Genomic DNA, 17,838 nt, shown 5'->3' on the forward strand with positions numbered 1-17,838 from the left:
TTTCTAAATTCACACTTGTAAATGCCTAAAAATCAGGGGATTTTTTTCTGTCAGCTTATACAATTTCAGGAAAAAATAAATAAATTAGAAGATCAGCTCCGTAATGAAATACAAACCAAAGATGACCTCGAGCAAAAATACAGGTATAACTTTATTTTCTTTATAAAAATTAGAAACTCTTAAAAATATAATTTTAGTTTGTTAAAATATATAGACATAGACCAAACTACACTCCTTAAAAATATATGTAATATAAATGAAGAATCTTTCCTGTATTAAAAGCTGTAATATCAAAAGGCAGTTGTATCTGTTACACTTTATATACAGTGGTGTTTAAAAGTTTGTGAATCCTTTTGAATTTTTAATATTTCTGCATAAATATTTTTCTGTTTACTTATCCAATTTATGTGGCTGCCCATCTTAACAAGAGACACTGGGTGACAAACAGAATTAAAATAGAATAATTAAAAAAAACAATATAAAATTGAAAATAGAGGCAGTTGAAAAACAATTCATTAACACAATCAAGAAGTAGGTCTCCATGCACACTTGGGGGCCCATCTAAGCCATGAAGGGTTTAAAGGTGATAACCAACACCTTAAATTGCACCCAGAAGCATACAGGCAACCAATGGCGATCATGGAGCAGTAGTATTACATGTGCCAAGTAACTCGAGCCCATGCTGCTGCATTCTGCCCCAGTGAAATCTTCTGAATGCTCTTCATCCTTGCTTGAACATAGACTATAGAATAAGGTTAAGTCAAAGCTTGTAGCACCACATCCATGTCCTCACAGCCTCTAGAAATTGGGGCAGGTATCCATGACATCACTCAAGTATCTTGGGGAAGAAATATAAATCTGGGTATTATAAGCATTTAGTAATAATGTTCCCCCAAACATTGGGTGACATCACCCAGTAGCCTCATGTGGATGTTAGGAAGGGAGAAAATCCTCAGCCCTATTGCACCCCACAAAGTAGGGGCTATGGATCCTCTCAGCCATCAATACCGATTGGAACCAGCCCTGGAGGAAAGTGGAGAATCCGGTAATACTTTGCTGCAAAACCTTTAATTCTAGAACTGGTCTCAAAAGATATCATGATAAATGGAATTGAAAGTCACTGAGAAGACAAAAAGAGCAATATGACCTAAAAATCCAACCTAAAATGCAATCTGTTTTCCACAGAAGTTCTAAAACTAGATGAAGAGAACAATTGAGTTAAAAACATTATATTCTTTATTTATTCTTTGATGAAAATGAACCAAAGAAACATATTTGTGCGTGGCAAAAATGTATTTTGCTTTCAGTAACTGGTGTTGCCTCCCTTGGGCAGAAATAATTACAACTAAATGTTTCTGATAGCTGTTGATCATTGATGTGCATTGGCTTGGAGGAAGTTTAACCCATTCCTTCTTGCGGAACAGCTTCAACACCTCAGGGATGTTGGTGAACTTTATTATATGAACTGCTCACTCACTTCAGGTCCTTTCATAACATTTCGGAAGGATTAAGGGGAGGTTTTTGATTTGGCCTTTCCAAAACATTAATTTTCTTCTGGTTTATCTTTCTGATAGGTTCAGTACATGGACAGGAATCCTGACATTTTCCTCTAGAATTGACTGGTATAAGTCAACATTCATCATCCTATCAATAATAGCAAGTTGGCCTGGTCTAGAGGCTGCAAAGCAGGCCCAAGCCACGATGCTACCAGGCTTCACAGATGGCGCGAAGTTTTTGCGCTAGAGGCAGGGTTTGCTTTTTACTGAACATGTTGTTTTCATTCAAGGAAAAAAAATGTTACATTATATTTTTTCCCCTAACTTTAACCATGCAAACCTTGTTATTTAATACCCTGGGCGATCTTACAAACATTGACATTTGCCTGTGCAAAAGAGGCCTTTAATTCCTTAGATATTACCCTGGGGTTCTTTGAGGCCATCTGGAGTATTCCATGCCTTGATCTTGGTGTGAAATAGTTTGGCAGACCACTACTTCGGAGGATAATAATGGTGTTTAATTGCCTCTATTTGTATATAGTCTACCTGACAGTGGACTGCTGGAGTCCTAAGTCTTTACAAATAATTTTGTAACTTGTTTCCGGCCTGGTGAATATCAAAACTGCTTTTCAAAATGATCCCTGAGTTGCAAAGATCAGACTGTGATAGTGAATGCCTAGATTTCTGTTCTTTAAGTAAGGCAAGATGGCCTACATTTACACCTGATTATCATCCAATTGATTGAAACACCTGAGTCTTAAATTTCTCCCTCAAATGAATTGTTAATCCTAGAGGTTTAGATACTATTTCCACACGTAAATATGTTGTTTCGCATCATTTTCCTCACTAAATAAACAAACAAGTTTAATGTTTTAGATTCATTTGTTTAATTTGAGTTCTCTATCTAGTTTTAGGACTTTTGCGAAGAACACATCACTCTTTAGGTCACATTTATGCAGAAATGCTAAAAATCCAAAAGGGTTCACAAGTGTGGTGATTTTTTTTTTTTTTTAGTTGGAGAATAGAAAGTTTCACGCAGGGCAAAGCCAGGCAATGTCCTGCTTGCTGGGAGACAGTATATAAAAAGGGGAGGGGAGGATGTTGAGGAGTTATGGTGGGTAAGGATATGACACTTGTTTGGATATTGGGCTTTGTTTTTCAGGGTTGGGGAGGTAGCATTGCCAAGGATTTTTTCTGAAGGGGTTCAACTCTATAAAGCCTGTTTTTGCACTTACACAAAATGACAGGAAATATATTGAGGTGATCAAAGAGGGTTCTGGGGCCTGAAGATTATCAGGTTGTGGTGACACAGTGGTTAAGAACTATGGTGGTGCAGAGGTTAGAATGCAGTACTGCAGGCTACTTCTGCTGCCTGCTGGCTGCCTGCAATTTGGCAGTTCGAGTCTCACTGGCTCAAGATTCACTTATCCTTCCATCCTTCTGGGTAAAATGAGGACCCAGATTGTTGGGGGCAATAGGCTAACTCTGTAAATCACTGTGAAGCAGTATATAAGTCTAAATGCAATTACTATTGCTATTGAAGAAAATGTCTAACAATTGGGCATAATCCTGTATTAAATAAGAAAGACTAGGGATTTGTTCGATTAGCAGATCCTTCTATATCTAATTCACATCTCTAAAATTAATAAACAAGACCAAAATATTAAGTATGGATGTCTTCTTTTCTTCCAAATTCTTCCTGTTGCTGTTCTATAGGTAGCATATACATTGTAATTACATGAACAAATATTAGTAAATAGAGAACAGAAAAGCATCCAAAATATTTTTTTCTTTTTGTAAGCCACATTGCTCTTTGCTTGTTCCTTAGGTTTTTGCAAGCTGTTCATGTCTTATTTAATACAGGATTATGTCCAATTTTTATACAATTTAGTTAATGTGAATTTTGAGGTAAATTTGGAAAGTTTAAATCCATCTGTAATTTAGCAGCTGCATATATGAGTTGGTTCCTGGAGTGATAGAGATTCAAGAGATCATTATTTAAAGACCCACCTGCACAATAGCCAATTATTGTTGAAGAGAGACATTTCTTTGCTGGCAAATGTTTTATGGAAAAGCTGTTAGAATTAGCTAGAACAGCAATGGCAGACCTTTTTTGGCTCGTGTGCCATAAGGGAGGAGCGCAGGGGGGTCATGTGCAGGAGTGCCGTACCCATAATGCAAACACACGACCCCCCCAATGTGCATGCGCGCATGAGAAGCACTCCTCCCATTTTTCTATGGTTTTTTCGCCCTCCCCAGCTCCAGAGGCTTTATAGGAGCCTGGGGAGGGTGAAAATAGCCTCCCCCGTCCCCCTGGAAGCCCTTGTAGGTTTGTTCATAGGGTTTGCTCGTAGGGTGGTTTTTAGTCCTCCGGAGGCTTCAGGGAAGCCTCCTGAAGGTCCCTGAAGCTTCAGGAGGGCTTAAACTGACCCTATGAGCAAACCGGAAGTCTGTTCCCGAACAGACTTCCCGAACTTCCTGTTTGCCGATAGGGCCAGTGTTTTGTGCTCTGGAGGGCCTATGGGGGGGGGGCTCTTTTTGCCCTCCCCAGGCTCCTATAAAGCCTCTGGAGCCTGGGGAGGGCGAAAAATGGCTTTAAAAAAGGCTGAACTCAGCTGGCCAGCGCAGGCATGCGCGCTGGCCAGCTGACAGGGCAATGCCTTGCGTGCCCTGGCAAATGGCTCTGCGTGCCACCTGTGGCACGCGTACCATAGGTTCGCCATCCCGGAGTTAGAATCATCAGAATCATACAATGTGGGTATACATTGGTTATAACTATAAAATATTGTAGTTCACTTTTCAGTTCGTATAAGAATTGTTGGAAATCTGATTTCATTCTACCCCGCACAATAAACCTTGCTAAAGAGAATTGTGTAAGAATCGTATTTAGTTGAGCACTTATAAATGGTTACATTTTTGCTGCGGAGAAGATTTTATACTAAAGAAAAACTTTTTTTATCTAGAATTCTGTGTCTCTCTCACACTTACATTATTTATTCTACAGAGCTATTAATAATCGTCTAGAGAAAATAATGAAGGAATTGGATGAGGAGGTAAATGAATAATTTGCTTTATATTTTGAGTCTCTATTAAATACCTTGTTTTGAATTTTTGAATTTTATCATTTTAATTTGAGACACTGTGAGTGTATTCTGAAAAAAAGTTAATCAGTTTGTGGTCTAGAGATGTGTAATAGTGTTATAAATAAAAAATAAAAATTAAGTTACTGTTGGGAAGATTATGAAAATAAAATAAACTATTTTGCATATAGTCAGCATTTGAACTTAAATACATGAAAATTTTGAGAGGGATGTTTACTTAGTCTCAAAATTAGTGCAGGACCTGTTTTGAGGGGGGGAAATCAGTTCAATTCTTTTGTGGCACTTTAATCCATCTTTGTTATAAACTCTTACTTGGAAAACCCCAAAGTCACACAATTTATTGACTAAGTCACAGTCTTTTTATTTGGCCTTTAACAGAATATAGACATAGTACTGTCTTCTGAACATTGGGGATGTATACCAGATTATTTTTAATTCTTTTCTTTCAAAAATAAATAAATAAAAAGGTTCAAAAGCATGAATAACAGTCGGGTGAGGTAATGAGCCACCTGGTGCCACAGGAAATGTATCTGGGAAGGGAAGGGCAATCTCTTCTGGAACTTAGGCAGATCGAATTCAGCCTAGATTATGTATTTTATTTACATTTCTACTTTGGCGTGTTTTTTTTACATTTGAGGCAGTGGCACTGCATCAGTAAAAAGGCACACAATAGATGCTCCAGCTCAGTCCCACCTATCCAAAAAAAGAAGTTATTCTTTTTAAAGGCACAAAAGATATGTGATACTTATTTGTTGTTTCTTTTGGTAGGAAGACAAGTAAATGCCAATCTTTCATGTGATACTTAGCTTTTGGACGCTTGCTTACTAATGAGAACTAGGCAAAGGTCCTCTTTGCAGTGTACCATGGGACAATTCAATCTCTCAGTTGCGTGGCAATAGTTAGCTGGCCTTATCTGGGCTCAGAAGCTAAGCAGGGTTGGCCCCTGGCTAGTGCTTGGATGGGATTCTCCATGGCTACACAAGGAAGTCGAAAAACATAGCAAAATAAGGCAGTGGCAGATCTTTTCTGCATTCTTGCCATTCTTGTTTCATGGACCTGCCTATAAAGCCTCCAGTAGGCAAGGTCAGTTTAAAGGAGGTATTTTTTATCCTGCCAAATAGCTCTTTTGGTATTAGTGATGTAGCCAATCCTGAAAATCAAAGTACATTACATTGATTATTCTCTGTCTTTTATACCTTGGGCACCATCAGTCATTGTGTCGATGAACCCAGCTAGGTCTCACTAGAGTAGGATTTTTGTTACTAGTGCTAGAGACAGCTTGTGCAAGTAAACCTCCATCATTTGCAATTTTTAAAAATGCCGTACAAGATCCATGCTCTGTTATGTTATAGATTGCTTTGGTTTTGGCTCAGTATGTTTCTTGAGTCTGGCCTTTGTAGTCTATATATTGTGGATTATATTTTCATATACTGTGCAAACCAGACAGATGGGAGAAAGTTGAGTTCTTTCCTGATAATCTTTTTTAGAAATCAGTCCACTGCATCCTCTAACAATAAGGCTGATCATTCAGAATGAATTATATGAAGCATTATATTAACAGAGAGAATTCTTAAGAGAAATGACAATTACTCATTGAGCAACTATTCAAATTTATGACAGCACTGGACAAGTGGGACTTATAACCAGTCCTTGTACTTACAATGGTCCCATTCACGTGATCGCCATTTACGATTTTCATTGCTGGCTTTCAACAAGTCAATGGAGAAACTGGCTGGAGGTTGCAAATGGTGACCGCGTAATGTGCTTAACAACATTGCACACATTTCAACAAAAGTGCTGGAATTGCCCTTACTAAGCCGTTGCATGAATTTACGCCTTATGATCATGTCACTTAGCAACAGAAATTCTGATCCCAACTGTTGTTGGAAGTGAGGACTCCCTCTATTGCTTGTGTAAATAGAAATCCATTTTGCTTGCTTTTAGGCTTTTAAACCCTAGTGCTCTAACACGTGGAACTGTGTGACTGCTCCGCTGTTTGGAAGCAATTTGGCACAATCCCATCTGCTGAGCATTATATTGTATATTTGCTGCAGTCAAATGAGAAATGTTTTTGATTTTTGCATTAAGAAAATTTGTTGGACTCCTTACTGTAATTTTAAAAAAATGTCCCCATCATATGTTTCTCTTCCTCCATGATTTTTCTAGACATCTTCAAGGAAACATCTAGAATCGTCTTTCAGACAGCTGGAAAGGGAGAAGGCTCTTCTTCAGCATAAGAATGCAGAATACCAGCGGAAAGCAGAACACGAAGCAGATAGAAAACGCAATCTAGAAAACGATGGTATGTTCACCAGAAACAATGAAGAAAAACTACATTATTTGTGGCATCAGGGGGAAGAGCATTGATGAGTCCCATTCTGCCTTTGCTGCTTGGAATAACTTGTGACATACTGTTATGAATCCCGTATGGTGGAATTAGTGCTTTGTTTTTCTTTCAGTGAACAGTTTAAAGGATCAACTTGAGGATATGAAAAAGAGGAATCAAAACTCCCAAATATCAAATGAAAAAATTACTCAGCTACAAAGACAGGCAAGTTACCATTCTGTTTTAAGTTAAACTCCTAATGGTTCTTAAGGCTTTTAATTTCTGAATAACTTCATAATTAAAAACTGTGTTATGCTTTGCTACAGTAAATGGATGGTAGTGTCTGTTTAAAAAAAAAGCTTCCTTTTTTTAGTTTGTATGTAATGCTGTGATGTATTTTTGTGTCCCAATAGCTGGATGAAGCCAATGCCTTGCTGCGCACAGAGTCTGATACAGCAGCCAGGTTGAGAAAGAACCAGACAGAAAGTACAAAGCAAATTCAGCAGCTAGAAGCTAACAACAGAGATCTGCAGGATAAAAACTGTGCCTTAGAGAACACGAAGCTTCGACTGGAGAAGGAATTTTTGAATCTGCAGTCAGCTCTAGAATCTGAAAGAAGAGAGCAGAATCATGGGTCAGAAATTATCCATGATCTACAGGGTATGAAAAGCAGTCTCTTAGAAAGTGATTTTCATATAAAGGCAATTTACTGTGATTATCCATTTTAATTGGGATTTTAGATGTATTAAATATGTAATTTATCAACATGTCAACAGGAATCAGCTAAATATTCTCACATTCCTTCTGCCTTCAGAATATATCATCGGTGATTTGATTTTGTAATCGAAGTGTGTAAAGTGTTACACTTCAATTGACTTGTAGATAATGCTCTTTTCCTTGTTGAAATCTTTTAAATATTCCTAGGTCGAGTTCTTAATTTGGAAGAAGAAGTAAAAAATGGGAAGAATACATTAGCTAAAATGGAGGCAGAGAAAAGACAATTACAGGACAAATTGACGGATCTGGAAAAGGTAAACTTAAAAAAAAAAGAATTATTCAGTTGAGCTAATAAAACAAGGTCCTATTCATAGCATTACAAATAGAATTCTCCAGCTTTGAAAGGGAAAATATGATTCGCAGTCAGCAGCTCCTCTAGTCAAGCTATACCAGTCTGGAAAAGATGCAGCTTCTGTAAAGAGTTATTGACAGATGCTACATGAATGCCCGGATTTTGAGTCCTAACCACACAAAGTGAGTTACCACACGCAGTTGAGTGGTGGTTTTCAGTGAATATTGGGATCATAACATCTTTGCTTTGAACTTGGAACAAAATAAAAGCCAAAATGAAATGCAGTGCAAGGAGTGCAGAAGGGAGCAGAATTCACCAAAAATCTCAAACCAACAGTTTTCTGTCTTGGCATCTTTAAATAAAGTTCAAGAACAGTAACAGGATTACTAAAGTTCAAGAACAGTAACAGGGTTGAAGCATAAGACCATGCTCACAATACATTTGTGTCCCAAGACTAGGTAGATCAACCAAGCCTAGATTGTGATAGTCTGAGCATTTACAAAACCTCAGTAGCAATAACATTGTGTGCTTGTAAACCATACTAAAGCATGCACACATACTTGCAGTTTCCAGCTACAAAGTAAAATTAGCACAACACACATGCCAATATGAACTGCAATCTACCCACAGAAACTCTTTATATTTTTTTCGTAACAATTAATTTGCAGTAACTTAAAAGGCAGAATGACACTCATACAGCTGTAAACAGTCACATTGTATTTGGCCATGTGGTTACCTTCCCTGTCAGCATTTTACTGTCACGTTAACATGTCCTTATTTGCTAAGAGAAACTAGGAAACTTGAAATATCCAAGTTTTATATTGAGGTTTAAATAAAATCTTCAGAATACTTTTAACAGTTATTGTGAGGGCAAAACATTTTGCACATCCATGTTAATGAACTGCATCTTGATTGTAAATTTTAGGGAGAAGCTAGGAGGGATTTATTGTAACTAGATTAAGCAGAATTGCATAGTTGTCCACACCAGAATACCATTAGAAAAACAAAAATTTATATGTAACCAGATGTGTTTGTATATGTGGACGTGTGGGGGGGGGGAAATCCTCATTCTCTATACACATCACTGTTTTTTTTGGGGGGGGGGGTTTCTATCCAATTTACAGTGCTACCTTGATCAATGACTTCTATTATCTCATATTAGGCTTTTCATAGTTTTAATAGCGGCTTGCTTGCATAATAATTGAAGTAGCAGACTGAATACCTAGGTCAAGCCTACATTTTTTCTGTCTACAACCAATAGTTCCAATAAATCATTTTACATGGGGTTCATATTAATTATGAGATATTTTGATTTATGCCTAATAGGAGAAGAGCAATATGGAAATAGATATGACTTACAAGCTTAAAGTCATGCAACAAAACTTGGAGCAAGAAGAGGTTGAACATAAAGCAACAAAAGCCGGACTAGCAGACAAAAACAAAATATATAAATCGATTGAAGAAGCTAAGTCTGAAGCTATGAAAGGTATGTATTTAATCTCACATGTTCATAGCTTCATTTAGCATATTTACATTCAGCCTTCTATTCAAAAACATAAATGTGACAGTTTAGCTTCACTATGACTCCACAGAGAAATAATTCTTTGATTAAGGCAATACAGTCAGTTCAGGAACCGAAGGAAGATTGAGAAAGACTTACCTGTATAAATTAATACATTTCACTATTATAATCCAGAAGCTAATCTTAATTTAAAACTTTGTTTTGTTTGTTTGTTTGTTTGGATCTACGTGCCATCAAATCAGAGTCAATTAGCGACCACATAATTTTTCTCCATAATAATCTGTCTCTAATCTAGTTCTTTAAATCTTCCAAGAGCCTACCTATGCCACTGCAATTAGACAGTTCACAGAAGTTCACAACATTTCTGTGAAATGTTGCCAATCTCAATCTTACACGGGAAAAGACCTGAATACAACAAGACCAGCGTGTGTGTGTATGTGTGTTGCATTTTTTGGGCATACCAGGTGCTTTGACATCACATACACACACACACATTTGTTTTTGTAGATTTTCATGTGTGTAGGGATGCTGGTCTTGTTGTATTCGGATCTTTTCCCGTATAAGATTGAGATTGTCTTGCAACGTTTCGGTGAGGTGTCACTCACCATTTTCAGGCTGGGTTGTGGGCTTAAAGCGTGGTCAGAGCTGCCGCCTTTCTAAAAATCTTGGTGGGGGTGTGTGGAATGCTGGCTTTGTTTCAGTAAGTGGAATGATTGGCTGTGTGGTTGTATCATGATTGGTTGATTGGTGCTGGCTGTGTGTCCGTTGTTGTTTCATGTTGTAACATCCTGGGTGCTGGGTGGAGCTCGTTTGTTGACTAGGGCTGGTTTCCAGATGTCTGGTAGGTGGGAGGTATCATCACGTTTATTCATGTTGTGGGGGTGTTTCTCTATTTCGATAGCTTCCATAATTATCTTGTTGAAGTATTCAGTTTTGGAGATTAACTTAGTTCCTTCAAAATTAATTTCATGTCCTGTAGCTTTAAGGTGCTGGAAAAGGGAGGACGTTTTTTCTTTTTTTCTTACTGCATTCTTGTATTCTGCAAATGTGAATTTCCAAATAGCAAAACAGCTGTGTTTTTTTTTTCCCCTTTCACAGAAATGGAAAAGAAACTTTCAGAAGAAAGATTTACAAAGCAAAAAGTGGAAAACTGTTTACTGGAGGTTGAAAAGCGGTGTTCTATGTTGGACTGCGATCTGAAGCAATCCCAGCAGAAAATAAATGAGCTGCTTAAGCAGAAAGATAAACTAAATGAAGATGTAAATATAAACTTCCAAAAAATCAGTTTTAATGTTTGCTGTACTACATCTGCTTACAGCTTTCCCCATCTTTTGTTACATTTATGATAAATAATTCTCTATAAAGATCTATGCTTTTGTTTCACTTTTTAAATTTATATTTACTTAACTTTTTATCAAAACCAAGTGTGGATTAGATTGAGAGAATCAATGAATCCAAAGAGTTCTATAGGTAATTTTGAGCACATACATTCCTCGACATACAACCACAATTGAGCCCAAAATTTCTGTTGCTAAGTGAGACAGTTGTTAAGAGAGTTTTACCCCATTTTACAACCTTTTTTTTTTACCACAGCTGTTAAGTGAATCACTGTACTTCTTAAGTTAGTGATACGGTTGTTAAGTGAATCTGGCTTCCCCATTGACTTTGCTTGTCAGAAGATTGCAAAGGGGGATCACATGACCCTGGGATGTTGCAACCGTCATAAATATGAGTCAGTTGCCAAGTATCTGAATTTTGATAACGTGACACAACAGTTGTAAGTGTAAAAAATGGTCATAAGTCTGTGCTGTTGTAACTTAGAATGGTCACTAAATGAATGGTTGTAACTCGAGGACTACTTGTACTTTGTTTCTTTGTCAAATGCTATCAGCATATCATGCTCCATAGTGCCCCTTTTGATGAGGGTCAGAGGATGTAGCAATGGGAAAGGTTAAAAATCAAGGATATGTATTCTAGGGCATAAGTGAAAGGTATATTGTATTCCTGCATAGAATATTTTGGGATCTTATTCCCCCGTTCTATAAGTAATTTGAAATGTGAAATTTTTAAATGAAAAACAAAAGCTATTTGTACTTCAGGAATGTTAATCAAAATATTTGGCTAGACATTAAAAATTGCACCTTCATTCTCTAAAGTGCTAAAATACAGCATTGAATATTAATGCGTTGTTTTGAATATACATTTTCATTTACAATACAATACAATAGCAGAGTTGGAAGGGACCTTGGAGGTCTTCTAGTCCAACCTCCTGCCTAGATAGGAAACCCTATACCGTCTCAGACAAATGGCTATCCAACATCTTCTTAAAGACTTCCAGTGTTGGGGCATTCACAATTTCTGGAGGCAAGCTGTTCCACTGCTTAATTGTTCTAACTGTCAGGAATTTTCTCCTCAGTTCTAAGTTGCTTCTTTCCTTGATTAGTTTCCACCCATTGCTTCTTGTTCTATCCTCAGGTGCCTTGGAGAATAGTTTGACTCCTTCTTCTTTGTGTCAACCCCTGAGATATTGAAACACTGCTATCATGTCTCCCCTAGTCCTTCTTTTCATTAAACTTGACATACCCAGTTCCTGCAACCGTTCTTCATATGTTTTAGTGTCCAGTCCCCTAATTTATTTGTTTCAAAATTCTCCAGTTGAAGAAAGAGTGCTTAATACTGATTATAATAGCTTCAAACCATGCATGATAAAAATGACTTAGATTTAGCCTTGGGTATAAGTCAACTGGACATTGACCATTAGTTCTGAGTAAATATCTATAAAATTGGGCTGTAAGACTAGTTCTGAAAGGACACTTCTATAGGACTCTTGAAGTTTGACTTGAGAATGGGACTGGCTTTCAATTAGGACTAGAGTATTAATTTTGTAATAAAATCTTTCATCATGGCTGTAAAGCTTTTGTTTACAGTTTCTGTATAGAGACAATTTATCCTACACTGCAGCTGGAACAAAAATCAATAAACTAGGAGAAAATCCTTGACTAAAACTACTCTTTATGTAGGATCATTAAGTTATATTTCAAAGCAGCTGGTATTCGAGAAGGATTGTCCAGTTATGTAAAAAATTGACATCATGTAAATTACACGAGCATGAAATACATTATTTTCCATGTGTGTGGTCGTAAAAGTCTATCTTACAAAGTATCAATCTGTTTTGCAGGTGGAAAACCTGACACTGAAAATTGAACAAGAGACGCAAAAGCGCTGCCTCATCCAAAATGATTTCAAAATGCAAACCCAGCAGTTGAATGCACTGAAGGTGTCAGAGAAGCAGATAAAACAAGAGAATAACCATCTTATTGAAATTAAACTAAGCCTAGAAAAGCAAAATAACGAGCTACGCAAGTAAGTCCCTTCAGCAATAAACGTTCTGTTTCATTGCAGTGGATTGTGACTCAAAATTGAGCTGTGGAAAGTTAAATTCTGGTGTACCGACACGTAAGGTTTCAATCAATTCTTCAGCAGGGTTGATACTATTATTATTGTTTTTTAAATTTACATGCAGTCCAGGGGTGGGTTCCGGCTTCTTCTACTGCCGGTTCGCTCAGGTACACGCACTCTACGTGCGCATGTGCAGTAGTAAAAAATGCTTCTGTGCATGTGCAGAAGCAAAAAAAAAAAATGGTGCCACCGGTAGAACCAGTTCAGGGGCGTGGCAGGCTGAGTTACCACCTACTCGGCCAAACCGGTCTGAACCAGTAGGAACCTACCTCTGATGCTGTCTAGCTCCCCTATCAGGCAAATGAGCGGCTTACAGATCATAAAAACATAAATATAAAAGCAATTGAAATGTTAAATATATGCAAATTTAAAATTATTCAAAAAGTAGGCCCAAGAGATAGCTAGCATGGGGATGAGGTCTTCTTATTCCATCAGCCACCTCCAGTGGTGAGTGCCCCCTCAGGGCCCAAAGCCAACTGGCAAAGTCAAGTCTTAACACCATTTGGGAAGACCATAAGAGTGAAAGCAGTTCTCACCTCTGAAGGTAGGGTATTTCACAGGGACATGGGGATATTCTGCAGATATACTGGGGGAGTCCTTGACTTTTACTTTAGTTCACAGCCATGAGTCAAAAAATAACCAAATGTCAATATTTTGCCTTTTTTCCTGATATTTTGCTTTTGTTCCCTCTGAGGCCTCGTTTGCATGTACCTGTGTCATAAATTGCTAAGGAAAAATTACACTTTAAAACAGGGGTGGTATACACTTACCTTCCCTACTGGTTCGCAAATGTGAGTGCATGAGCCACCTCCACGCATGCGCACAGCTTTCTGTGCATGCGCTTTTGGTGAAAAAATGGCCTAAATGGGATGCCATAAATCCAGCTCAGGGCTCGGGGCCATCCACGATTTCTGCTACCGGTTCAGGCGAACCGGTCTGAAACGGTAGAATACCACCTCTGCTTTAAAACCTCACCAACACAGGCAGTTCTGCAGCTGCACATCTGCTCAGGGAACAAAAAGAATCTGGTTTGTTCCCCCATCAGCCCTGTAGGCCAGATAAAGTCAGAGGTGGAGCTTTAGGATAGCAAAGGACATTTCTGGACGAAGTCCATCCCTTGAAGTCATTTGTTTTCCCTTGTAGGAACAGGTGTAAGGTGTGTCTCCCCACCTGTTTGTGCTTGGGGAACATCCACCCAAGTATAACAAAAGAGAAAAACAGTGTCTTTTTTTTTTACCTCATATCATAAAGAACATTTTTCTTCCCACTGCAACAGACAGAAAGTCACTTCACTTGATCCTGTCCAGGAAAAACTAAAAGAGTTATTGTGCTTGGTAGACAGATAGGATTTGTTATGTTTCCCTCTTTTTCTTTCAGCCCAATAAGGATTAGGTAGGAGGTGAAGTGGAGACTCAAGATCTACTATTCAGCCAAAACAGCAAGAGAGGTACAAGAAAAGAACAAGGGACAGTCTGGGGCCAAATATAAATAATCCTTGATTTATGATTGGCCACTTAGCAATCTCTTCAAACTTTTCAGTTATGATAGATCTCCCCAGTGCTACTTCTGACTTGTTTCGACCGTTCTCCTCCCCCACCCCCCACCCCAGTCACATGGTCACATTTTTGGTACTTGGCAAGTGGCCCACATCAGACTGTTTGCAGTTCCCATGACTGCAATTTATGAAGTTTTTTCCAGAAAAACACCCATTGGCTAAAATGGGTTTCCTGAACAATCACAGTATTTGCTTAGCAACCATGGCATTTGCTTAACGACTGCTGCTACAGAGGTCATAAAATTGGGTGCAGTCATGTTGTGACCTGCTTAACAACCAGAATGATTTATGGTCAGTTCTCGTTGTAAAGCAAGTATCTTTAGACAGTCCTGGATGAAAGGGAAAACCTTCTTTTCTCTCTTGAGGATAATGGTGAAGCAACAACATAATAGGCCCTGTCTGCCCTTTATGCTAAAGGAAACTGTACATTCAGTTAGTCCAAATAAATCAGAAAATCAGAATGTGCAAAAATATGCGAAAGATTAAAGCAGTTTTTTTTACTTACTTTGTGTCTTAAAGTAGGAATTTGTGCATTTGGGTCAGACAGTCCTGCAACCACAGATCTTGACCGATATCATATAGCAAGGAATCTGAAAGGACATGACTAATACTCTCTTCCCACTTGTAAGCATCCAACAGTCTCATTGTCCTCCTTCGAATTTGAATTCCTCATTTAATGAAGTGTGACTTGACAAAACTTTGAAAAGATTAACTTTTTTTACCCGGCCTTGGCAATCAAGGAGGAGGAAGTTAGCAGTCCATTCCAGCAACATTCGTCATAGAAGTAGTGTCACTTTAAAATTGCATTTATCTTATTCTCTGTCAGAGAGCGGCAAGATGCAGATGGGCAGATGAAAGAAATTCAAGACCAACTTGAAGCAGAACAATATTTTTCGGTATGTAGAACATTAACGTACTCAGTATTACGTTTTTAAATGTTAAGCCTTATGTATCTTTTGGGTTTATCACACAGTTATAAATATTCTGGGATTTGCTGATTTATTAGTCACTGTGCATTATATTTTTCTAAAAATGTGACCTAGTATCATATCACTGTTTTTCTTAAGTGCATAAAGCACAGAGGTGGGTTGCTGCCGGTTCGGCAGAACCAGTAGTGGAATTCAGGCCTGGGTCGCAGAACCAGCATCGACCCAGACCTGCCACACCCCCGAACCGGTCCCCTTGCCACCGCTCGGCGCCACCATTTTGTATTTTCATTATTGCGCATGCGTAGTTCACTATAAATTGTTCTGCGCATGCACGAAGAACAATTTACATTGAACAGCATGCGCGTTGCATGCGGTTTGCGAACCGGTAGTAAAACCGGCAGCAACCCACCCCTGATAAAGTACCATTATCAGCATGGACGTATTGTGGTGTCCCTCAAGTTGCTAGACTTAGTTCATATCTGCAAGATTCACTTCCTATTCAATTTGATTCTTTGGCAATAATAAAGCATTGCCTTTTTATCAGCCTGATATTAAATTAGGTCCAACCCTGAGTATCTTTTGAAAATCAAAGTTAGTTCAGCGGTACGTCTTATGATTGCTGACAGGAAAGATTAACAAGCCTATTGTTACCATATCTCAGCCCAAAATCAACACACTGAAGTAAGAAAGTCCCTTCAGTTGAAGGGTTTTTCCCACTCCTAGTCTGGGTCATTAATCATTACATCTTACTGTCTGTCATATTCCTAATATATTTTATTTTAAATATATGTATAGTCATGCTGGCCACATGACCACAGAAAGTGTCTGTGGATAACATTGGCTAAGAAGCGGAGATGAACACCGCCCCCTAGAGTTGGAAATGACTGCGTAAGGGAAACCTTTACAATAATACATATTAATATATCGATTAATTTACTCAAGTAGAATATTTGATAGCTTTGACTGTTTATAATATTGACAATTGATAATTATCTGGTCATTGTAGGTAATATTGAAAAAAAAACTTGTTTTACATATGTTTTAATCCTGGGGAAAATGTTACGAAGATTCCTTATCTTAAATTAAAACGGGTAGTGTTTCTAACACAACTCTTTTCCATTTGTCTGGTTGCACCAAAGCTATAATATGCATATTGCTGTGAAACATTTCAGACGCTGTACAAAACACAAGTTCGGGAATTTAAAGAAGAATGTGAAGAAAAGGCCAAACTTTGTAAAGAAATACAGCAAAAGATACAAGAGTTACAAGAAGAGAGGTGAGAAGATAATTGCTTGAATATTAGCCAGTAAGAAAACTCCTGTGTAGCAACTTCGGCTGTGACACTAATTTATTATGATACTAATTTTAATTTATATTAATTTATTACAGGGATTCCTTGGCAGCACAACTGGAGATCACATTAACAAAGGCAGACTCTGAACAGTTGGCTCGCTCTATTGCTGAGGAACAGTATTCTGACCTGGAAAAAGAGAAGATCATGAAAGAACTGGAGATCAAAGAAATGATGGCAAGGCACAAACAGGAACTTGCTGAAAAAGATGCCACGATAGGATCAGTAAGTGATTCACTCAAAACTGAAGCGATTCTACAAGGCTCAAATCGTAGGCTTGTCAATCTGTACAAATTTGTCCCTTGAACATGAAATATTCCTGGGTTGTTGTTTTTTTAAACAACTGCATGAGAAATTGCAAGTAACAGCAGGACTTAAAACCTATAGGGACCAAACTTATTTGCAGACTGTCCCATAAATATACCAAGTATAATGTTACACTGCAGTCACTGATGCTTTGGTTCTGAATTTGGCTAGGCATACTATGGCATCAGAGGGACGCGGTGGCTCAGTGGCTAAGATGCTGAACTTGTCGATCAGAAAGGCCAGAGGTTCAGCGGTTCGAGTCCCTAGTGCTGTGTAACGGAGTGAGCTCCCGTTACTTTTCCCAGCTTCTGCCAACCTAGCAGTTCGAAAGCATGTAAAAATGCAAGTAGAAAAAATAGGAACTATCTTTGGTGGGAAGGTAACAGCATTTTATGTGCCTTCGGCATTTAGTCATGCCGGCCACATGACCACAGAGACATCTTCGGATAGCGCTGGCTCTTCGGCTTTGAAACGACGTTGAGCACCGCCCCTAGAGCCGCATATGCGGGGGAACCTTTATCTTACTATGGCATTAGAAATGTTCCATATCATAAATTTAACTTCTTTGTCCAAGAGTTTGCAGTAGGACCTTTTATAGATATCAGTACTTGTGTTAATGATCATCAGAGTGCATAATAATGTTTTGAGAGCACAGTATATTTTTAAGTAGTTTAGAAGGACTCTAATTTAAACATTTTTTTCTAGCATAGATGTGCTGATGCTT

General features: G+C 38.2%; 1 protein-coding gene across 2 annotated transcripts in view; it reads left to right on the top strand.

Annotated features, from left to right (window-relative positions):
• Positions 1-17,838, top strand: part of ROCK2 (Rho associated coiled-coil containing protein kinase 2) — a 102,838-nt gene that overhangs the window by 69,501 nt on the left and 15,499 nt on the right. For both annotated transcript variants that reach the window (XM_081940112.1, XM_081940113.1), the window contains 12 exons: positions 55-143; positions 4,501-4,549; positions 6,764-6,899; positions 7,057-7,148; positions 7,337-7,583; positions 7,848-7,954; positions 9,319-9,478; positions 10,613-10,773; positions 12,693-12,877; positions 15,355-15,424; positions 16,630-16,733; positions 16,847-17,033. In XM_081940112.1, the coding sequence (XP_081796238.1) occupies positions 55-143; positions 4,501-4,549; positions 6,764-6,899; positions 7,057-7,148; positions 7,337-7,583; positions 7,848-7,954; positions 9,319-9,478; positions 10,613-10,773; positions 12,693-12,877; positions 15,355-15,424; positions 16,630-16,733; positions 16,847-17,033 (1,587 nt within the window). The remainder of the gene's footprint in view (positions 1-54; positions 144-4,500; positions 4,550-6,763; positions 6,900-7,056; positions 7,149-7,336; positions 7,584-7,847; positions 7,955-9,318; positions 9,479-10,612; positions 10,774-12,692; positions 12,878-15,354; positions 15,425-16,629; positions 16,734-16,846; positions 17,034-17,838) is intronic.

Source organism: Natrix helvetica, assembly GCF_964273705.1.
Source record: "Natrix helvetica genome assembly, chromosome: 2".
Taxonomy (NCBI): Eukaryota; Metazoa; Chordata; class Lepidosauria; order Squamata; family Natricidae; genus Natrix; species Natrix helvetica.